Source organism: Diospyros lotus, chromosome 10, assembly GCF_014633365.1.
Source record: "Diospyros lotus cultivar Yz01 chromosome 10, ASM1463336v1, whole genome shotgun sequence".
In the NCBI taxonomy this organism is placed as follows: domain Eukaryota; kingdom Viridiplantae; phylum Streptophyta; class Magnoliopsida; order Ericales; family Ebenaceae; genus Diospyros; species Diospyros lotus.
In genome coordinates, this window is record NC_068347.1 from 32,893,745 (window position 1) to 32,919,686 (window position 25,942).

General features: G+C 32.1%; 1 protein-coding gene across 1 annotated transcript; it reads left to right on the forward strand.

The window, feature by feature from the left end:
- Positions 1 to 4,089: 4,089 nt before the first annotated feature.
- Positions 4,090 to 6,214, forward strand: LOC127810812 (UPF0481 protein At3g47200-like). The gene is made up of 2 exons (XM_052350365.1): positions 4,090 to 4,351; positions 4,716 to 6,214. The coding sequence occupies exon 2, from the start codon at positions 4,726 to 4,728 to the stop codon at positions 5,992 to 5,994; it is 1,269 nt and encodes a 422-aa protein (XP_052206325.1). The 5' UTR covers positions 4,090 to 4,351; positions 4,716 to 4,725; the 3' UTR covers positions 5,995 to 6,214.
- Positions 6,215 to 25,942: the final 19,728 nt, after the last annotated feature.

Sequence of the window (25,942 nt, forward strand, 5' to 3'; positions counted from 1 at the left end):
GGATAATTATGATTTGGAATTCAAATTTGACCTTAATTGAAATACATTTATAATTAAATATTTATCTTTTTTGTAGCATATCTTCTAATCAAAATATAAATTTATATAAATTCCTTTTTTATACACTTACATATGAATATTAATTAGGTTTATAAATAACAATAGATATCTAATATACTAAAATTATTATAGAACATCATGAGTTATTAGATCAAATCATCAACATTTTTTAATCTCAGTCGTAAGATCTACAATCCTATACATGGTTGGCAATTGAATGGTAAAGCGTAAAGGCCAAACAGCCATCATTGTCGACAAAGTAATTAACTAATTAATAATCGATACTATTAATCATTAGTTTAAGATAATAATTAAATTTCAATAATATATTTTATTAATTAATATTAAAAATAATTAACCTTATTTAAAAAAATATTTATTAAAAACTAATCTTTACTTTTAAAAAGTGATTAACTTTACCCATCAATTAATTAATTAATTAATTGATTGATATGGCAGCCATGCAAGATTGACACACCAAACCAGACCTCCTCTCTCAGCGTCAGCCATGACCCAATCCGCATGTATGATTTCACGTGCCCAGCCAGCCTCATTCACCAAACCCCATTATGAAGAAAAACCCAATGCTTTGCCTGTACACAAAAGAAAGTTAATATAGAGACTTTAGGCTTGATTACTCGATTGATTCGGTTATCGAATGAATTGAAATATTAAAATTAAAATAATCAAACTTAATGGATCGAATAAACTTAAATATTAAACAAACTAAAAAATAAAAAAACTAATCAAATAAAAAAACATAATCAATTGAAAAAATAAATAAAATTGAATTTTCTTTAAACAAAATTAAAAAAATGACGTCCTTTTGTACATTTCGATTATTTCAATTTTTTCATATGAAAATCGAATTGAATCAAAATTATCAAATTTAAAAATTAAACTAAATCGACTATTAATTTGAACCGAACCTAACCAACCATTTTAATTGGTTCAATTCGATTATTTCGATTAAATCGAATTTTACTCACCCTCAAAGACTTTTCCAGTATGGGCTTATATATCTCTTATAAATAATATTAAAATTTATTTAGTCACCACAAATATATATATATATATATATCTTATATTAAGAGTTCAAAAACATATATATATATATATAGGAAGAGTTACCCTTTTTTTTTTTTGTTTTTTCGTTCAACTTAAAGCATTCTAAGTGGAATTTATTAAAGCATTTCTTAACTAATTTCTTAAGTCAAAGCAAGTCAATTCCACCACGTGGGGGAGGCCCCTTTTGAAAATTTTCTAATCTTGGCAAGATTAGAAAAATATCAAAAACGGCCTTGATTGCAAGATTAGAAAAATACCTCTAAAAAATATATATATATATTCATAAAAACAATCATTTTCCTTAACTAATTTCTTAACTTATAAAAATTATTTATGAATACAAGGCTACACACAAATTTCTTTTCCTCAATCCAAAGATCACACTAAATGCCTGTTTGATTACAGTTATTTTCTATGAAAAATAAGTATTTTTTACCCAAATTCTAACTTTTGCAGTGTTTGATTACACTTATTTTCTAGAGAAATTAAATTGTCATTTTCGGTCACGTGATGCTCTTTTCTCGCTTTTGTTGAAAATGATTTTCTTAGGGGGGCTTGTTTTCCATTTCCAGACAATTCAATCATCGCGCGCACAACACATTCTCTTTTGTCCACCTTGATTTCTCTAGTTCCTCTCCCATTCGAGTCAGCTTCGTCCCCTTCCTCTTTGTCGCCTTCCATCGCCGAAGTAAAGCCCTGACTCAGGCTTCATCACCATCTTTGACTTCCTATGAGTTGCCATCCACCGTCGAAAACAAGCTCCATATTGGGCTTCATCACCATCTCCATAGAAGAAAGAGAGAGAAAGAAAGAGAAAGAAAAAGAGACTCATAGTGACGACGACAACATTACGACTGATCCAGATGGCGACAATATGTTGGAAGAGTCGATTGTGCAAAAGATCGACGATGGTGTTGGAGGAGTCGATGGTGTAAAAGATCGATGATGGGGTTAGAGGAGCTGATGACGAGGATCTGGTTGTTGGCAATGGTCGTTGGAGATCGACGCTGACCTAGAAAATCGACAATGAGGTTGTCAGCCTAATCTTCTACACCTTTAGAAATGCCTAGCAACGGCGGTGGCGGGAGGAAAACGCAGGAAGGAGACAGAGAAGGTGAAAAAGTGGGTTTAGGGGGTGAGAGAGTGGGTTTTGTAATTTTTGGGTTTATTTTTATTTTATTTTATTACTATATTTCATCACAAATTAATAAATAGAGTGTTTATTATTATTTTTAATTTTTTGTGATAAATATAAATGTATAGAAATGAAAAATAAAAATTATCAAATTCTACAGAAAATATTATTAATCAAACAGTAAAAGATGGAAAATAACATCATTTTCTAAGTATAAAATTATACTAATCAAACAGATTAAACTTCTAATTTCTAAGAATTTATTTTTTCTACAATTCAATTCTCTGAAATTCATTTTTTTTCCATCCAAATTCTACCCTTAGAATCGAACGCACCCTAATCTCATTTGTCTACAAATTAACTTATTTTATTTTATTTTATTTTTTTCTAAAGAAATGTCAACATAATAGCATGATGGCTGACAAAAACATAAAGTTTGGGAATTTGTTTATTTTCAAATTTTATTAAAATTTAGTGTTTTAAATTAATTTTAATATTCAGTAATAATTTTTTTAAATTAATTTCATATGTTATAATTTTTTTTATAAATGTTTCATCTTATTTATTATTGTCAAATTTAACCTTTAATTTTTAATTAATCGAAGAATTCAAAAAACAAACGAATGATTGAAAGAAAAAGAAAGCAAAAAATTTAATTAAAAAATTAAAAAATATATTTCCTAATAATTCAAGAATCCGGATTTAATATATGTAAAATTTTAGGGAACCATATATCATGGCGCGACAATGATTGGGACATCCCCTGGATGACGTGGCGCCAAATTAGTGAAAAGGGCACAAAAGGACAAAAGAGCTCGTCTTTTGCCAAAGAGACTTAAATTAATATTAAACTTAAGCCATAGAAAACGCGCCATGCAAGGCTGGCGACTGAATGGTAAAGCATAAACGCCAAAACAGCCATTATTGTGAAACAGTTAAAAGTGGCCTCCCCCATGCGGTGGAATTGACTTGCATTGACTTAAGAAATTAATTAAGCAAATGCTTTAATAAATTCCACTTAGAATGCTTTACATTGTTTTTATGCTTTGCCTGTATACACAAAAAAAGTTAGTATCGAAACTTTTCAAGGACATATATATATATATATGTCTTATAAATAATATTAAAATTTATTTAGTCACTATATATATATACACATTAGAGGTATATATTCATAAAAACAATCCAATGCTTTCTAAGTGGTAATTTTTAGAGGTATATATTCATAAAATTTTTAATAAAATATATTTATTAAAAACTAATCATTACTTTCAAAAAATGACTAACTTTACCCATAAAGTAATTAATTAATATGGCAGCCATCCAAGATTGACTCACCAAACCAGACCTTCCCTCTCAGCATCAGCCATGAATGACCCAATCCGTATGACTTCACGTGCCCAGCATCATTCACCAAAACCCATGAAGATTAATCACCATTTAATTTAGCAAATTACATATGCTTTCTAAATTATTTTGAAAAAAAAAAAAAAACAATGCTTTGCTTGCACACAAAAGAAAGTTAATGTAGAAACCTTTAACGGTGAGTAATCAATTATTTTGGTTATTGAATTGATTAAAATATTAAAATAAAATTAATTGAACCTGTGTTAAAAATTAAATTGAATAGGTCAACTAAATACAAATATTGAATAAATTGAAAATTAAAAAAATCAAATAAATATATTAAAGCATCCTGAGTGGGAATTTATTAAAGCATTTGCTCAAGTAATTTCTTAAGTCAATGCAAGTCAATCCCACCATATGGGGCAGGGCCCTTTTGATACTTTTCTAATATTAATATATGGTTGCAAGCTTCTGCCCGCTGCTCCTTTTATTATGAACCACTCCTTTGATGGATTCTCAAGCTCCCTACTCAATCATTGGATCCTCCCATAGTCCAGACATACAAACTGCCATTAAATCCCAGAATTCAGCAGTCTCTTGAAACAAGGAAAGAAGAACAAGGGAGAGACAGAAGGAGAACCAAGAACTTCCTGACCAGCACCCAATTTTGTCTTCATCTGTTTATTGGATAAATTCATTGATTTCATGTAACAGCTAATTAAGTGTATCTGCACGCACCTAGTAAGTGTCTAAAATATCGTGTATCAATTCGATTTTAGAAAAATCGATCTTGTGATTGCTAGTGCTTTCATGGGTGGCCAGCCATTTGCTCATTTTTAGTTCTAGTTGCCACAAAGGACAGTTATTTCCATTTAAAATAATAAATTTTGTTTTATTTGTAGAAAGAGCTACCTTTGTTTGCCCGTTTCGTGATCTCTATATATACACGAACAGATGGATCTATGTTATCACCAAAAGTTATAAGATTCCAAATGGAAGCCACTGGATCTATAGCTTTTTGTTTGCTGGAAATGGAACCAATTTGATCCCAGTTTTCTGAAAAAATAACATCAGATTTACGTTCTTACGGTTAAAACATTTGCAGACGATTGAGCATGTCATCAAGAAGAGAAAGAGATCCAGTTTCTGTCCGAATCGACGACAAGCTTGGAAGATTATCTGATTCATCTTCCAATGGTTGCCTCTTCAGAGTCCACAATCGATTGCACAAAGTCAATCCCTACGAGCCAGCTATCGTCGCCATTGGACCGTATCATCGCGGCAATAATGAACTGCAAGAAATGGAGAAGCAGAAGCTCAGGTACTTGAAACAGCTTCTCGGACGAACCAGCTGGAACACTGTGGATAAATATGTGACGGAAATCCTAGGGATGGAAGCAAAGGCACGGGAATTTTATCATCTTGAAACAAGCGGTTTTAACAGGGATGAGTTGGTGGAAATGTTGGTTCTTGATGGTTGCTTCGTCATCGAGCTATTTCGGAAGTATAAAATCAACGGATTGTCAAGAGAAAGTGACACAATTTTCCAGTCGGAGCAACTTCGATTTGCCCTAAGGCGAGACCTGATTCTACTCGAGAACCAGCTCCCGTTCTTCGTTCTCCATCGCTTGTTCGGCAAAACTAGGGGTCCTGGCGAAGAAGATGATCTCATCCCCTTGGCCCTAGCGTTTCTCGAGCAGATCATGCCGAACGAGAAACTGACAATTATGAATAACACTCGACTGGACGATCTCAAGCATCTTCTTGCACTAGTTCATGCCAGTTGGGGCCACCAATTCATCCCAGCTCCCACCGTTTCGGACAAAAATTGGGACTTCGTGAATTCGGCGACGGAGCTGAAAGAGGCCGGAGTGGAGTTCAAGATGGTGAAAAAGAGCAATCTCTTTGACATCCGGTTCATCGATGGCGTTCTCAAGATCCCTCGTTTGTGCATCGGAGATTACACAGAGTTCCCCCTCCGAAACCTCCTCGCCTACGAGCAGTATCATCTTCAACGCCACCAGAGAAAGTACGTTAGCGACTACATCGCGTTCATGAATTGCCTGGTGAATTCGCCGAGAGATGTTCAGCTGCTCCGCCACAGCAAGATCATCGACAGCTGGGTCGCCGACGACGCGGCTGTTTATGCCTTACTGAAAGATGTGTACAGATTCGTGTTGATTGCTTCCAGCGACTTCAGCTATTCTCAGGTTTGCGTGAAGCTGAACGGGCATTGCCAGCGCCGGCAGAACGTCTGGATGGCGAATCTGAGGAGGAATTACTTCAACAGTCCCTGGGCGTTTGTTTCGTTTGTTGCTGCTTGCCTTTTGCTGCTTCTCACTTTGATTCAGACTCTGTTTTCTGTTCTTTCCTACACCAAATAAAGAGCAGAAAAAATAAAAATAAAAAAAATAGTAAAAAATGAGAAAAATATTAAAATTAATAAAAATATTTCTGAGCTTATCAAAACAATGTTAGCTACCTTCTCATCAGTCATCCCCTCTTACTGTACAGAGCTAAGAATTTGCGGCACTTTTTGGCATCTTTAGATTGATCAATCTTTTTCTACTCTGATAAGTCATACTAGTACTCTATGTTGCACAAAAATGGAAAAAAGAAATGTTTCTGATGGGAAACGGAAATGGATATTTTTTTAAAAAAATAGGTATAAATAGGGTCCAAAACGGGAATAAGAAACGTTTCCGAAATGTTTCGAAAACGAGAAAACGGCACCTATAAAGTATTTTCGTGCAACATAGCTAGTAATCAGGGATTATCATCATTAATACCAATTTTCATATAAAATAGTGATTGACTAATGAATATGCTTTGTCACTCTAACTCATTATTTGAAGAGTAGCCTCAAGTTGGTGTTACAAATGTCAATAATAAAATATATATATATATATATATATTTTTGCACGAGTATACGATTTTAAGGCTTAAGAATGATCATATATTATCAGATACATATTTTAGTCATGTCATTCTTAGGTTATTTAAGCGAATAATCGAATGTTTACATCACTAATATTGACATTTACGTCAAAAATCTTTCAATTCTTAAGAAAGTTTGTCTAATGATGATTGAGAGTTAGCTTTTTTAGCACAGACTTTTGAAAATGTCCTTTTGTCTCTGTATTATATAGTTTTCTTTTTATTGTTTATTTGTTTAGAGGATTTTCATTGTTTGTTTGTTTAGTCTTTTGTTGTGATACTTAGAGTATGTTCTAACATTAAAATATAAACATTTTCATGGTTTTTTGTTTAATGAAATTCTTATTTATAGAAAAAATCTAACAACAATATAAAGATTTTTTTAATATTTCTTCAAACATAATTAAGGTACCAGATATGTGCATTTTATTTATATAATTGATATGAAAATACATGTTTACATAATATTATGTAGAATAATATGAAATAAAACATAAAAAAATAATTTTACAAGTGTCAGTTTCTATTTTTGAAAAATTCGTGCAAGTGTTAGTTTCTCAAATAATTTTACCTTTACACCATAACTTATTTTCATAAAATAAATAAATTATAATACTCAAAAACCATCCAATAAATATTTATTTAATTTATTTTACACATATTTTATAATTAATACGAACGCTTAGGAAAAAACATTTGAACGGCAGTATTAAAAAATAGATATGAAGACATACACCAAAATCGAGTCATCGTGTTGATAAAAATTAAAATATAATGATCAAATTATTAAAAATGTAATTTACTACTTTGCTAATGAAACTTAAGATTAAATAGAATTTAATTCCAAGCAAGATGAGTCATAAAAAAATCGCTATGGATGGTTGGCAGTTGAATGGAAATATTATACTCATAAATAAATTTAATAGATAATTTTTATAAGTTAATGTAACATTTATAAATTTATAAGAGTTTTATTAATTTATAAAATTATTGTTAATTTTTTGTCATATTAATTTATAAAAATAATTTATAGGTATAGGATTTAAGAAACAACCCAACGTTGACTCACCAAAACCCCTTATGAAGATTAATCACCATTTAATTTAGCAAATTAAGTTTGCTTTCTAAATTATTTTGAAAAAAACAAGCAATACTTTGCCTGTACACAAAAGAAAGTTAATATAGAGATTCATAATATTAGATTTTATTTAGTCACCACAAATATATATATATATATACTTAAATTTATTTTTTGAAATTATTAAAGTTTAATAAGATTAAAAAAATACTAACACCAAATGTAGTGTTTGCTTGTATAATAGAAATAGATAACAAAAAATTAACCCCAATAAAACTATATAGAAAAAAAATAGGGCTATTAGTATCAAAAGCAAAAACTTTTCGAGTTGTGACGATTTTATCCAATCCTTCAAATTTTGACAATTAAGGACGAATTTGTAAAATTAATAGTAATTTTAGTCAAATTGAAATAACGGGTTGCCTGTCAACCCTTGACCACATGATACAATTTTATTAAATACAACTTTATAACAACTTAACAATTTTGTTAGCCAAATTGAAATAATAGCTTTGTACAATTTTTTATAATAAAATATTAAATACATTTTTTTGATTGTGTGAGTTTAATTTTTTTGTTACAGGAAGATTAGCTAAACAAAGTATCCTCACTTTCTTTTTAAATAGCTCCAAACAAACAGTCCATTACATCTCAAATCAATTTTTTAGATAGTTCCACAACAAATCACCCTCACTCTCATTTTATTTTTAAATAGTCCTTAAAATCTTATGAAAATTTAAATACATTCAGTGTAATGGCAATAGAAAAGAAGAAGCTTTGGAGATTTGGGCACAGTTAAATACTTTCAACTATTGCCATTGCCATTGACTACGATAGTGGTCTAAGTAGGACCAAAAAAAAAAAATTGTCCTAGTTGAAAAGTCCAAACATAAATTTATGCAAAAAAAAAAAATCAACAAATAACAAAGTAATTTTATATGCAATAATAAATAATTATTTTATGAAAGCAACTTATGTAATTCACACATATATACATTCATCAAATTTTTTTGAAATACAAAATAGAATATTATACTCCCTTAAAAATGTGCAAAAAAAAAAAAAAAAACATAAACTCTCTTGCTATATTACACATAAATGTTAAAACAATCTCTTTCTTTTTAGAGTCACATAACAAATATATTACATTTGAATGGTATATATATATTTTTTATAATAAAATGTTAAACTGTTATACAAAACTGTATTTAACAAAATTGTACGGCCAAACAGCCCGTTATTTCAATTCGGCTAGAATTGCTACTAACTTTACAAATTCCGCCTTAATTGTCAAAATTAAAAGGATTGAATAAAATCGTCACAACTCGAAAAATTTTCTCTTTTTGGTGCGTTAATAGCCCAAATATATATATATATATATAATTAGGATATAACCACTAAGGGTGACTTAGACAGAAATCAAAATTCTATATTAAATATGGAATCATGAGTTCAAACTTTTTTATTCTTCCATTGTAAGCTCCCCGCCCGGATATCCCAATCACCCGATTTACCTAAACGGAAGCGCTTATGGAAGGGAAATAAATGAAACACAAGACGGCGAAATTACCCTGGCATGCATGCATAAGAAAAACAACAGCGGAAGCAAAACTATATACATGCATGCACATATGTACCCCGCTAGAACAGCGGTTACGGAGTATAAAAATATATACAGACACTTGTGCCAACAATAGGAGATACAAGGAACAACCCGGCACAATCAAAAATAGGAGACAAAAATCCTGTCAAAATATCAGAGACAACGGGGGCAAACTAACTATACACCTTACCGACTCAGCTGGTTGCTAGGTGGCGCGATCCTCGCCCTCAACTTTCACTTTACCCTTACCTGAAATGATGGAAAGCAAGGTGAGTCGCAAGACTCAACAAGTTTATAAGAAAAAGAAAGCTATAAATTAAACAGACGAGGAGATCACTCCAAACACAGTCTCGCACGTACACACAAGCTATGAGATGCAACAATACAATAGTGCAGCATAATAAAAGAACATACCAGTCCTTGTGGCTCACACAAGACACCCGGCACCCAAATCCCATACCAACCTGCCGCTGCCCTGAATGGCAACATATGTCTTCAACAAACTTGTGCGCACTCCTCGGGTCGGTACTCCTGACACCAAAGCCACTGAATAACCGAGCCCTAGGCTCCCTCGAAATGATACTCCCGTCCGAGACCATTGTATCCATAGTAACCATGCAATGCCCATATAAAATGTAAAGCGTAGTAAGCATCAACTAGATACACTGACACCCATACATCCAGGCATCAGGCTGATGCTTCGCCCACATAGTAAATCACACGCGATGCATATGCCCGTGCCAGATGCAACTAACAACATTAGAATGTCCGTGGCCAAGCACAACTAGATCATGAAAACCCCAACATACAGCCCGTACCCATGTGCACACCAAACCATGCAACAAGAATAAAATGTAACCAGTCATACTATAACCACATAACGACAGACCTGATTAGCAGTGCCTGGCACCAGTTAACGGTCAGTGACTAGGAGTGTCCAATCGATGGCCTAGTTAAGACTGTACAACAGTCACTCCAACGTCACTGAACAGCCGACTCTTGCCCCCACTGCCCAACCGCTCTAGCCTATAAACAACCAGAAATTCATAATAATACCCGAATAACTAAGAACCTATTCCCGAGCAAGTATGACATCATTCCCACATGCATGGGGGTGACACAAACCCCCGTAGGCAACTAGAAAACAAAATCCTCAAGCCAGCATTTTAAATTAAATTTTAAATCAAATAACTTATAATCCCATAATTAATAAACGGGCCGAAACAAACGAAGGGAGGTGAAGTAAATTGACAACGAAAGGAACGTTGTAAAGGGTATAAAGAACTTGTCTTTACGAAGATATTCTTAGGCTTGTTTTGTCCCAAATTGATAAAAATTATACAAACTGCAACACCCTAATAATTTGCCAAAATTAATAAAATTGGACTCTAAACGAAATTTCGACCGTACAGAATATTTATTACTAGCTTTTCTATTTACTTGGCTAATTAAAACTTCGATTAAACCTGATTTAATCTTTATTTTTTCCACCAAAATCTTCTAATTTTTCTTCCGCGCGCATACTGCTCTTTCTTCCCAATTGCTGGCTGTTCTGTTGCAATTAAAAGTGCCCGATTTAGGCTTAAATTGAAGAAAAAAAGAGCGAACGAGAGAAGGCCATGTGGTAGCCGCGGGCTAGCCATCACCTCAACTGAAACGACGTCGTTTCGGACGCCCATAGCTGATTAAAAATTAGCAAAATCCCCTGCCTCACGCGCGCACCGGCGACCAATCGAACCCGCAACCTCGCCCTTGAACCACCCTCTCTAACCGCTGCCTTCATACATATGGTGCGACCCATTAAATTTAAAGTGACCCCTTGGCCCTTTTCCGAAAATCGCACCAGCACCCTCCCAACTTGTAAGGCCCGCTTCCGAATACTCGAAAAAAGGTCCTTACATAAATGATATAGAACAAAATTGAACTCAACTCATTTTATTTCTAGCAGCGGAAATTTAATAAGATTTAATTACATTCTCAATATCTCATAACTCTAGGCTCGCTGGCCATACAAAATATTAAGAGGCTCAAATGCCCATAACATAATAAATTCTCACTATTACAATCTCACCAATCACTAACTAGGATCTTTAAAGGTAGGACGCGTCTCCGTACACCACTATCCCTGGGCTGCAGTCCTACTGGACTCGCCCCCAATAACTATCTTTCCTTTACCTGGAATGGCAAAGAAGATCAAGTGAGCCACAAGGCTCAGCAAGTTCGAGAAATAATGAACAATATATAGGATCCAAGAACACGATGACACCAAGAAGAGTAATCAAGGACTCCACAATTATATACAAGATTCGTAATTCATGAATTATCAATTCAACTCAATATATCATGTCACCATGTATCCCTATGCAAATGTGCATAAAATTTCAATGTCATTATTAATTCTCACAAGCTCGCAAGCCATCAATCAATACATGCAAGAGTGCATAATTTCATTATCAACATCAATTTCCCCGGCTCTCAAGCCATAAATCAATGCATGCAAAAGTGCATAAGTTTCATAGAACCTCACAAATAAATATGGAGCCAACCTGCCAGGCTATGGCTACCTCGTCCCGCGTCAGGTGCTCTAAGGTACCCTTTCTCCCTCCGCGCAAAATAATAAGTGCGCAAAATATATACATAACATGAACATGAATGCATTTTCCAATCACATGCATTTAAATTTCTATTTCCTCAATATTCATACTTTCAACACCACTTACCCATATCAGGTATTTACCATCATCGAATAGATTCAACATATCTTACTTCAACATTTTCCACATTCAAGATGTAACCTTTGACACAAATGATTCATGTAAGTTATAATATCAGAATAATTTGAGAAATGCTATTGAAGGTTAAATCTTGATTCGCCAATTGAGGAGTATTATAGATTTAATAACTATTTTTCCCATCATATGATATTTTGTGACTTCATTTAACCAGTGACAGTATGCATTTACTTGCATTCGTGCTCATAGCTCAATTTCATGATTAATCCCCATGCAATTAAAATACCACACCATGCGTGTTTGCTCATTGACAAGCTAGTATTGATCTTTTACACAAACAGTGAGTGTTTAATTTGATGACCATATTCTGAGAAATATTTAAAAGGAATTTCACTAAGGCATCTCATAATTTGGATATTTTTGGGATCATTTAAAATAGATAAATTGCATTCAATACACTTACCATGGTCACGCTTGCATATTCTTATTTACTATCAGATTTGGCTTTGATTTGCTAAAAGAGTGTATAGCTTAAGGCAATTTAATTTTTAGAAGATGACCGTGCTAAGTTGCTATTTAATAGGTATATATATATATATAAGCATGTATAAAGTTCATTTGAATTTGGAGTGTGATATTCAAAGGCCAGCAAAGGTATTTGGATTTAAGGCATGGTATTCAAATACAGTTGGGGTTATTCGTATGGTTATAAGGTACATATGCAAGGGGTTTCAAATGAAACAGTGAGGCAATTCGATTGACGTATATAAATATAGGTGAGTATGATTTGAATGGGTTAAGAGGCATTCAGATGAGTTATATGCATATATGCAGATCAATTCGAATAGGATCTGAAAGTATCATTCGGATAAGTCAAGGGCATTCGAATGGGATAGCTGAAATTCGAATGAATCTTCAGGATTAAGGGCACACCATTCGAATGGAAGCCCAGCCATTCGAATGGGCTTATGATATATATATATAGGCGATTCAAACAGTAAAATTTTCAGATTTTTTTTATCCAAGAATGACGGGGCCATTACAGACTCAATTTAAAGCCAAATAATACGGGTAATATATCAAAATGAAGCCTAGAATGTCTAGTTTATAACCCAACAAACGGATCTCAATTTGGAAATGGGAAGAGAAAGTTATAGGCCCAAGAACACCAGGTGGTCGGATTACACGAACAGATTTCGTGACAGAAATTAATCGGGTTGATACGGGCCCAAACCATAACCAAATCATTCAAATAATATATAGAATCGAAGCTTATGAAGTCTAGTTTCCAAGGCATCAAACGGATCTTAAATCGGATATCATCACAGAAAGATATACCCAAAAGAATGAAGTATGGCCAGAACTGTTACAGCAAATTGCAAGTTTTAAGAGGCACATTCGAATGACTTCTAACATATTCGAATGATAGGGAAATTCATTCGAATGAGGGCACTGTTGCATTCGAATGTTAGGCAAAAATCACAGCAATATGAACAGTAAATCATGAAATTCATTCGAATGAGGGAGGAACTCCTTCGGATCTCATTCGAATGGGACTATTCTGGACAGATTCGACATTGCTCGGTAAATAGGGCATAACTTTCTCGTATGAGCTCCGATTGAGCTGATTCAAGATGATATGGAAAGAAAAGAAAAATATCTACAACTTTCATGTTTTGAGTTTTAAAAGATTCTGGATTCATAAAGGTCGAAATCGGGTTTGAAGTTGCTGCTATTGCAATTTGTCCAGATATGGCCATCTTTGAGTGTAGCATTTGATGGGTTTTATATATATTCTTAGATGAGGCTATCCACATTCTTTTACCCTTATACAAACTCGCTCGGATGAGACACATACCCTTCAGATGTTACTCACATGACTTCTCAAGAATCATTCAAATAAGATCCCCGTATATATATATATATATGTGTGTGTGTGTGTGTGTGTGTGTAATATACTGTTCTTTCAAATGTAGAACGAACAAAGTTCATCATTCTTTTCTAGTTGTATAAATGCCATTCCCCGAAAGAAACTTGGGATGATTCAAACCCCAAAGAGACATCAATGAGACCATGAGAAAACAAGTAAAGAATCCAAAGATACAATAACAAAAGGGGCATCACATACAACAAGAGACGTTTATATATCTATATATATATAAGCATATATAATCACTCATAGTGACTAATTTAACAAGGCTGAGAGATAGGGACTCGCACGGGAACAAGAAATAATAAGAGAACTTGCACCGAAATAAAGGATGAGTGCAAGAAGAACTTGCCTGATGGAGTCGCTCCAACAAAGGAGAAGCTAGGACTTTGCCTTGAAGCTTCAGACGCAACAGATAGTGGGAGAAGAAGATGAAGTGCTATGATGAAATGTTAAATAAAAAGATGCAGATGAAGAATGAGATATGGCAGGTGAAAAAAGCTAGACGTTGGCAGGTTACATGGAAGAGGAAAGCTTCGGGCGCAACAGAGGGAAAAAGGAGAGGGTTACAGGCTTGCATGCTGCATCTTGTCAAATTACCATATTGCCCCTCACCTTTATAGTAGTCAAAAGAAAGACCAAGGGCACTATTGGCATTTGATGGCCAATTTATTTTGTGATTATTTTCTTTCAAAAATTTCAAATCTCATTTCCTAATTGGGCTCAGCCCATACCGTGGGCTATTCTATGGCCCAACTCATCAACCCAAATAAATTATCATAATCCAAGCCAATATAATTAAAACTTTTGAACACATCACAATAGCCCAATCCACTTGGACTTTCCCCACATTTTTGGATCCCATTTAGATGGGCTACTAAATTCTTATTTCCACTTACACTTTATTTCATAAAAAAAAAAATATTTTCAATCCTCAATTAATTAAAGCAAAAATTTTTGAGCCCATAATAAAATACTCGAAAACACCTAGACCCCCTAACGGGTCGTTACACAACTTCCATAATTTACACACACCCCCCCTATAATATTTACATTAACACCCGAAACTCCCGAAAATCACATAATTAAATTTATTTCAATTTTTTTTCTTATTCCCAAAAATATTCTAGAATAAATAATTAATTACCCTAATTTCTTATTTTCTTAAAACCACATAATTTATTATTATTTATAACAAGAAGTTATATTAATATTCATTTTAAATTATTTTACCCCAATAACAAATAATTAAATTAAATTATAATTTACGGGCGTTACATCCATGGCTAGCTATGATTGTTGTAAGGAAATTTAACCTCCATTAAGTCTTGTCTCATAGCTTGAGAAAGTCGCCAAGTAAAGATATGAACAATTTGATGATATTTTTGGTATTCATAGCTTGAGAAAGTCGTCAAGTAAAGACCATGAACATTTGTAAAAAAAAAAATTATGTTTGAGCTTTGAACTTTGAACTAATTCTATCCAATCACAAATAATAAAGTATGTATTAGGGTTTTGTTGGGTAAGACTTTGGTGGAGTTCAAGTTTTATGTTCACTATTATTTTTCAAAAATCAATAGTTATTTGTTTAGATGCAACATTAAATTTGTAATTGTGGAAGAATATCTTTAATTCGAGTTTTTATTCTTTGAGAGACCTATAAAATAGAAGATGGTTAGGGGCATAGGATGTCTCATACGCAAGCCCTTTAATACTCAAGTCATTCTCCAAAAGAGTATGTAAAAGTAGTAGGAATATAATCTAGGTGAAATTCTCATCATATCTTGATCGGAGGAATCTTTCTCTATTTATAAAGATTGAGGCTATCAAACCGAGAGGTATCCGACTTTTTCGAGTTTATTTATTAAAGATCTCCGGACAAAATTTTTAGAGCCTAATTGACATATTTTTTAACCCAGGAGAAACTCTTGTGAGAGTCTCCCATAGATACCCAAGAAAGTCTTTCAAGACATCTAAGAAAGGTCCTTGAGAGGTTTCTTGAAGTACCAGAGTTGTCTCCAGGAAAATCTCCCTGTGACTGTCATTCTCTCAAGCTTCCCTCTTTAAACTTCCTTCTCTTGGGTTTAGTCCACTTTCTTAAATATAACACCAATATTAATGTTTGGTTTATTAATTAAAAAAAATATCTTTGACACTTTTAAGTGTTTTGTAGTGATTCTTACACACCCCGTCAAATTGACTGTGTGACATGATATAAAAATTCAAAAACAAGTGGGCAACCTTTTTTCTATTTAATGGGAAATAAGTTTTTTTTCCTATTTATGTGACTTGACATAATCATTCAATTTATTTTTCAATAAATTTGAGGTTGTACAAATAATTATTAAAATTTTAAATATACATGTTTAATTTTTAAGTAATTAAAAATGTATATTTATACCTATTTTATATAAGTAAATATTTATTTTTAGTATTATGAAATTTTATTATTAAAATGTTCTCTTAAAATATATTTTATGTATATTGATTAAAATATAAAAATTAATTATATTAACAATATTTGAACTCATAATCCCTTAATAATAATTAATTTCTCAAATAATTTACCACTACATCTAGAATTAATTTATTTAAAAGTTAAAAATAAACTATCACCGTCAAATATGACCATGGTTTGCCAATAAAGTCGATAGTTACATATCAATACTATAATACAAGTAAATACAATGTTTTGATATTACGAAATTACATTAGTAACATGTTTTTTTTAACATCTTATATGAATCTGGTTTAAAAAAAAAAATTAACTTTGTTAATAAAATTTGAAATCACATATGTTGTAAGACTTGGTTCAAGATGCTTTACTAGGTCTTTTAGTTTGAGTACATCACTAAACTATAAAAGAAAAATGCTAAGTATAGATACAAATTATCTCTTTCAATGTATGACGATCTTTATTCTTTCATTTTTCAACTCTTTTGTTACATTAATAAAACACAAGTTATCATTTTCTTTTATACTTAACTTATTGAATTTAATTGCATGCCTCTTACTTTTATTCTTTAATTATTTGTTTTGTTAGGAATTGTTTGGTATCTCAAGATATTGTTTTTAACTTGTCACACAAATATTCCCCCATCACTTGCATATATATGTCTATATATAATAGAAAGGATTTTTTTTTTTTTTTTAGTGGTAAACTGTAATGTTACACAGCCTCTATTCAACTTATGGAAATTCTACTCATAGCTCGTATTTTTGCTCTTCACAGCCTGCACCTTGCCAAATTTCACAATAATTCTAAAATTTCTATTTTACCCCTCCCATAACTCACAATCCACTTTCTCCTCCAACCATTCCCGACCGCAAACCTCCCTCTCGCCTCTCTCTTTCTCTCTTACACACACACATACACACACAAAGACATACATATATATATATACACACACATGCTGCCACCATGGCCAACCCAGCCCATTGTTGGGTTGGCCATGGCGGTCGACCCATACACACACACACACTCTCTCTCTCTATATATATATATGCGTATATATATGTGAAGGTATATACACACATGAAAAGCATGACCGCGGTCATGGCAGTAGTTGGGGAACCTAGGAAACGATGGATTCACTGACTACTGGCAATAAGGGAACCCAGGCTTCCCTCACGACTAGCAGTCGGGGAAAGGAGCCTTCCCCGATTGCTAGTAATCAGGGAAGACGTTTTTTTTTATTTTTTATTTTAATTAATTTTTTATTATACAAAATTAAATTAAAAAATAATACAAATAAATAAATTTTAAATACCTACATTTTAAGTAATTATAATTTAACTAATTTTAAATTTTAAATTATCGTGTTAAATTTTTAGTACTGAAAAAAATTTAAAATTAGTTAATTTATCTTATTGAATTACTTAAAGATACATATATCTAAAAATCCTGTCATCATTTAAAATAAATTCTTTTTAAATATATGTATATTTATCTAATTCAATAAGATAAATTAATTAATTTTAAATTTTTTTAAGTATAAAAAATTTAGCACTTAATTACGATGATTTAAAATTAGTTAAATTATAATTACTTAAAATACAGATATTTAAAATTTATTTATTTGTATTATTTTTTAATTTTATCTTATTATAATAAAAAAATTTATTTGAAATAAAAAATAAAAAAACGTCACCCATCGTTCCCTGGCTGAGGCCAAACGGGGAACCCTGGATTCCCTAGCTGCTGGCCGCGGTCATGCTTTTCGTGTGTGTGTATTCCTTCACATATCCCTTCGCATATATATATATAGAGAGAGAGAGTGTGTGTGTGTGTGTGGGTCGGCCGCCATGGGCCGACTTTATAATGGGCTGGATTGGCTATGGCAGCTGCATGTGTGTGTATATATATATATATATGTATGTGTGCAAGAGAGAAAAAGAGAGGCGAGGTGGAGACTGGCAGTCGGGGTGGTCAGAGAAGAAAGTAGGTTGTGGACGGTGGATTGTGAGAGAGGTAAAATGAAAATTTTAAAATTGTTGTGGAATTTACTGGGATGTGAGTTGTGAAATGCAAAAATAGGGGTTGTGAATAGAAATTTCCCATCAACTTATTAATGTTCCCAGCACCTGCTTCTAAGGGGCTCACTCGAACGTTGATTTTGTATTTCATCTCGCCCTTTCCCGGGACCATCATTACCAGCCCTTTCGCGTCCACTTTTCTGGTCACCGTCGGCTTCTCCAACTTAGCTTCTTCGTACTCAAAGCCTTCACAATCCGAAAGCGTCGACATGAACATTCCACTACAACTCGGATCGAATCATCGAAACAAATTGTGAACCTGATGTAAAAAGGCAGCAGAGTAAATGAAACCCGAAACGGAGAATAGATTGGGAATTTGGGAACGCCATTAACCTCCAAAGCTTTCGATCCACTTCTTGATATCTTCTGCAATACTCTTCGAAATCCAACCGAGCTTCAATATAACGATTGTTTCAAGTTGACGGTCGCCTTCGTCTTTCAGTCTACTAAATTCACCTTCCCCTTTGGAGTTCTGTTCGTGTCCTCTGCTCCTCTCACGGCTGCTGCTCCTCCTCTCTAGGGTGCATAATGCGCTGCTGCCCCTCTGTAATCGATCAATCAAACATCAAATTTAACAAAATTTAATTCAGACGTACCTGAGCCATGATCATGAACAAGTTAACTGCCAGTGTCCTCTCAATCGATCGGATCAACCAACTCGCAATTCTATCTATCTATATATATATATGGGAATGATCTGTAATTTCTGTCGGAAGCGAATTAGCAGCGAGGGGAGCATATGTGGATCTCGCCCCCCTAATGGTCCCATGCCCCATCTCTCTCAATTTTATTCAGTCGAATAAATATTATGTTGCTTGACATAAACAACATAAATAACATAACAAATCTATATATATATATATATATATATATATCTATGTATTAAGGTTGAATTTAACATCTTCTTTTATGAGTATTTATTTTTTTAATTTTATAATAATAAATAAATATTTTAAATTTTTCATGAATTAGTATTAGTTTAATTACAAGTTTTATTAAGTATTTTTAACAAATATACTTAACTACGTACTCTTTCAATTCAAATCATTATTTAAAATTTTTGTTAGTCTATTATTACTTAAACTTTTATGACAGAAAATCTATATGTGATTAGGATGCTTGATATAATGACAGAGGTGATGTTTTAGCGGTGACGATTTGTAAATAAGATATTATAACAATTATATTATTTGTACTAGTTTATATGTATAAACATGTAACGGTTTCTTAGATTATTTTTTTTTTAAATATGAAATTAAGATTATAATCGATAAGAGAAAAGGAAATAGATAACAAAAAAACTTTTTAACTTCAACAACAAAATATAATGGATAACACTTTTGGTAACAAAGCTAACAAAATCTATAATATATTCTAAGTAAAAAATTATTTCAAAAAAAATTAAAAACTAATACTAACAATATTTACAAAAAAAAATATAACTCAAATATCACTATTATCTATTTATGCATAATAACATCTAGTTCTTTTATAAGCAGCAAACCCTCAAATTTTTGTAATTTTATAAATGTAAATTAGGAAAAAATTTAAAGCTTATAGTTTATAAGTATTAAAATTAATTTAAAACTATAATTTATTTAAAAAATTAAAAGTTAATCTTTAAAATCATTTTTTCAATCATTTTAAGCAAAGTGATCAATAATTACGATCATTACTCTTAAATTCAATCCCGCAACTTTTTTATGAGAAATTGTAAGAAAACTTTTATGGTTGGTAGTTGAACGGTAAACACTGAGAAAAATGTTATAGTCATAAATAAATTTGATGAATATTTTTTTATAAATAGATGTGATATATATAAATTTATAATAGTTTTATTAATTTTAAAAAATTATTATTAATTTATTTTTCTGAACTAATTTATAAAAATTATTTATATACTTATTTATTGGTGTAAGATTTAAGAAACAACCATCATTCAAAAATAGTTTAATTAATTGATATGGCAGCCCGCCAACCTTTACTCACCAAACCCCAATATGAAGATTAATCACCATTTAATTTAGCAAATTAAGTATGCATTCTAAATTATTTTTTTTAAAAAGTGCATAACCCAATGCTTTATCTGTACACAAAAGAAAGTTCATATACGTGTTACAAATAATATTAGAGTTTATTTAATCATCACAAATATATATGTATATATATATATATACGAGAGTTAATAGTTTGTTTTATTTATTGGTAAATAAGTTTTTTTTTTTTTTTTAATTATGTTGACTTGGAGTGTGAACGGTTGAAATACCCACTTCACCCCTAATCCCAATCAACCAATAGTTTGTTTTAACAAAAATGTGCAAGATGCAAGTAGCTGTGAATGGATATGGCTTTAATAATCATTCAATATATTTTTCTATAAATTTGAGGTTGTACCAATAATTATTAATTTTTTAAATATATATTTTAATTTTTTAAATATATATTTTAATTTTTTAAATAATTCAAGATGTTATTTATACTTATTATTATACAAGTAAATACATATTTTTAGTGTTATAAAATTTTATTGATAAATTATTCTCTTAGGGGACGTTTGTTAAAATGAGCAAGATAAGAAGTATCAAAATAAGTTTGTAATGCATTCTAAATCAAGATATGGAATGATCAAGATAAAGTTGAAAATCATTCCAAGATTTCTATCGAGTGTTTGTTAAATTTCTTGAAATCCATTGATAATTGTATTTTTTCTTTTTATGCGTTTGTTAATGCATATGATAAGTATCAAGATAAGAGTTTTTTTTACCAAAATATCCCTATTATTAAATTTATGATTAAAATACTATTTTATGATTAATATGAATTATCAAAAAACATAAAAAATAAAAATAAAAATAAAATTTTATTTTCTAAATTCATGTTCAAAAATAAATTTAAAATGAGTTGAAAGTAGAAATAATTATTATTAGAATTACAATAATTCCACCTACATAATTAATAATGGCCAAAACATATTTTCATAATAGATAATAAAATATAAAATTAAATAAAATAATTTAAAAATTGGTAAAATGAATTATATTAGTTAATAAAATATATATATAGAGAGAGAAATTTAAATTTTAAAAATCAATGAAAGGAATAATATCATTTAAATTTTAAAAATTGTCAAAACATATAACAATTTACAAATATATTAAATAATATTAATTATAAGACTTAAATAAATAAGATTTTTAATAAATTTAAATCTTTAAAATTCATTAAATGACATTAACTATCCTACAAGGGGCATATAAGTAATTGACCCTTATCTTGAAAGAACCAGATAAATTTATCTGATGGGGGAGGTCGGATAAATTTATTTTGAAAGGGAGAGATAAGAGATCACGTGAGAATTTTTGAGAAATAGTCAAATAAATTTAACAAACACGTTGGAAAGACCAAACATCTGGAATACTTTTCATATTTGATATTTTCTCTCTCTTATCTTGATTAACAAACACCCCCTTAAAGTATACTATATGTATATTAATCAAAAATATAAAAATTAATTATATCAACAAGATTTGAACTCATAATTCCTTAATATAATTAATTTATCAAATAATTCACCACTATATCTACAATTATTTTATTTAAAATTAAAAAAATAAACTGTCACTGTCAAATACAAACAATAATTATCTTTCATAAGAACAAACAAATTATTGTCAAATATCAACAATAACAATCTTTTAATTTGTTTATATTTTTATTTTTTATTTACATCAACAATAATTATGTTTGCCAACATTTATCTTCCATAGGAATATAAAAAATTCCAAATAAGACCATGGATTGCCAATAAAGTCAATAATTACATATCTTCTATATCTATACTATTACACAAGTAAACATAAGGTCATGTTAATAAGGTGTTTTTTTTTTTTTTTATAAATATCTTGTATGAATATTATTTAAAAAACAAAATTTAACTATGTTGACAAAATTTGAACTCATAGTCTCTAAATGATAACTGATCTCTTAAATAATTTTAGCACTATGCAAAGACTCATTCTGTTTAAAATTTTACCTAAAATAACGACAATAAATTGTAATGGTCAAATGCCATCCAATAAACATAAAAAGAATGTAGGGTTTTAGAAAAAAAATTTAGGACGAAACGACCATGTTTTGGTTGGATTTGAGGGGTTTTCATAAAAGGTTTTTGTATCTAAATTGAAGGGGTTTTATTGGGATAAAAATAAAGAGATTTGGTGTTAAATTGAGTGAGATATAAAAAGGTTGTTGGAAAACGCGAGTTTCATTTAAAAGACAAGGCGGGTGAGGAAAGAGGGCAATAGTGTGGTGGCTTTTCAGCTGGAAAAGAAGAAAAAAAGGAAAAGGGAAAAAGAGATAAAAGAGGAAAAAAAGAAGAAAAGATGAAGAAAAAGGAAATAATGATTGGCACATGTAAGGCACGCGTGGGGCTGAGGCAACGTGATTCCCACGAGAAAATAAAAAATTAAAAAAATAAATAAAAATATATCAAGTGTTCGTAAAATATTTCAAGTCATGGGATAATATTTTCAAACACATCAAAGCAACAAACAACAAGTCGACAGATAATGAAATAAATATTTTTTTAGTATTTCTTTAGATATTATTAAAGTATGAGGTATGAACATTTTATTTGCATAATTAATATAAAAATATGTGTAACACCCTGAAATTTGGGACATAAATAATGAATATTAATTTTGGTATTTGAAGTTAGTATGGAATATTTGGGGATTTAAAAGTAAAATGTTTATTTATGTAATTTTGAGGAAATAGGAAATTTAGGTATTTAATTAAATTACTTGGGAGTATCTATGGAAATAAGGAAATAATGATTTAATTTGTATTTTGGTGATTATTGAGTGTTTAGTGTTTAAAGAAAATAATTATTTATTGAGGAGTATATATGAAAATAGGGAAATAAATTAATTTAGTGATTTTTGAAAAATTTAGGGTATAACTGTAATAAGAGGAATTGGAGTTTGGGGTGAATGTGATAATTTTCGAAATTTAGGGGTGCTGGTGCGAAAGTTGGAAAGTGACTAGAAGTCACTTTAAATTTAGCTGAAGGCACATTAAGGTTGAAGGAGCTGGCACGCGGGCGTGCGGACGAAGGCGGGGACGCGGGTTTGAGCCTGAGGCATGCGCGCGTGCTAGGGGGAATTTCTGCTGAATTTTTCTCAGCCAATGGCGCCCAAAACGACGTCGTTTTGGCCCTGAGGCGGTGGCCTCCCAGCGCAGCCCTGCCACCAATTTTTGCCCGTTTTAAGGCCCATTTCGAGTTGATTTCGCGCACATAACAGAAAGGAAATGGAAGGAAGAAAATGGAGAAGAAGAACAGCACGCAGAGGGCCAATTTTGGGAGAAAATTGAAAATTAAAATATGTTTAATCACTTTTTAATTAGCCAAGTGAGTAAATAAATATGTATTAAACATTCTGAAAGGTTGAAATTTCATTTTGGGCCTAATTTTGTTAATTTTGAGAGTTATTCTATTTTACAGCGTGTATTAATTTGATGGTGTTTAAGTGGGGAAACGTTGTAATCAACTTAAACAAGGCAAGCTCTCTTCTACCCTTGCGATTTCTTTTCATTTTGTGAACCCCTCGCCTTCCTTTTAACTCGTTTCGATGTCGCATATTAATTATATATATAAATTGAGAATGTTATTAGCAAGATTTAATTTAAATTAAATATAAGACTCGTTGGGGTTTTATTTACGGTGTGCCTATGTGGGATTTTAGGCGGCTAAATATTTATAATATACGGTTAGATTTAACTAATGTGAGCCACGATTTTATTAATCGATATTAAACATTTTACTTCGCAGCGGGAGTGCAAGAAAGGTAAGGAACGACTGTGTAAAGACAAGCTCCTAACACTCTATTCATGATCTTTAATTCCAGTGAAAGACCTCGTGATTTCTTGTATTTTATCCTCTCCCTTACTCTAATTCGGCGCCTAGCATTGTTTATTGAGTTATTATTTATTTATTTTAAATAAAATCTGGGACTTCTAGAGTTTTATTTATTGTGTGCCTACGAGGGTTTGTACCACCCCTATTCCTTTCGGAATGCTATTGAACCCAGCTTGAGAACTAGGTTTCTAGACGTGCGGGTTTATTTATGGTTTTTCTTGGATTTATTTATGGTTCGGTTAGAGATATTGAGCAGTGGGACAAGAGTCAGCTGTTTGGTAACGTTGGGGTAAACTATTGTATAGCCCTGATGTGGACCGTCGGGTGGACACTCCTAGTCACTGGCCGTTGACCGGTGTCGGGCACTGCTGACTAGCTCTACCAGTATGTGATTTACTGCACAATTAGATTCATTATATTACTGTTCATGATTTGATATGCACATGGGTACGAGTTGCATATTGGGATATTCATTTATTGAGTATACTTGGACACGGACATTCTAGTATGATTAGGTTGCATCTGGCAAGGGCATATGCATCGTGTGTGGTTTACTATGTGGGTAGAGCATGGCCTGATGCCTGGATGTATGGGAGCCAGTGTATCACGTTGATGCTCACTACGCCATTGCATTTTATGTGCATTGCATGGCTACTGGTAGTATATATTTCTCGGACGGGAGTACCGTTCCGAGGGAGCCTATGGCTCAGGTGTCGGGAGTACCAACATGGACGGGTGATAGGAGTACCGACCCAGGACAACGCGCGCAGGTTTGTTGGAGATACATGTTGCCTTTCAAGGCAGTAACAGGTTGGTATGGGACTTGGGTGCCGTGTGTCTTGTGTGGGCCCCAAGGACCGGTATGTGCTTTTATTATGTTATACTATTGTGTTGTAGCGTCTCATGGCTTGTATGTACCTAGGGGTTTATTCTGGGGAGAGTTTATTGGATCTATACAACCTTCAGCCTTTATTTCCTTATGCTTGTTGAGTCTCTCAACTCACTTTTCTTTCCATCATTCTAGGTAGTGGCAACGTGGGCCATGGCAAATGAGTCATCTTTTAGCGGTAGAGGCAGTATGGTGTACAAGTAGTCCCGTCAATCCCTATCAACTCTGATGGTTGAGTAGGATCTACTCTATTATTTTTTGACAGTGCCAGATCATTCCCCAAGTCTCGTGTATGTTGGCACAAGAATCTGTATTCATTTATTTATCTTGTGACCGCTGTGCTAGCGGTGTTCCCGTAGTGCATGCATGTATATAGTTTCGTTTTCGTTATTTTTATTCTTGTGTATGCATGTTAGGGTGATTTTTGGTCTCGTGTTCCATTCTTTCTCCTTCCATAGGTGCTCTTGTTCGGGTAGTCCGATGGTTAGGGATATCCGGACGGGAGTGTTTACAATATGTGACTGCATAATATTATGTAAAATAATATAAAATAAAGTGTAAAAAAAATAATTTTACGTGTTCCAATTTTTATTTTTGAAAAGTTAATGTAAATGTAGATGGTGTGATGTTATGATACTATGCATTCATTGAAATTGAACTTGCATTGCATATAGCATCAATGATGATAAAGAATGGAAAAAATGGATTAT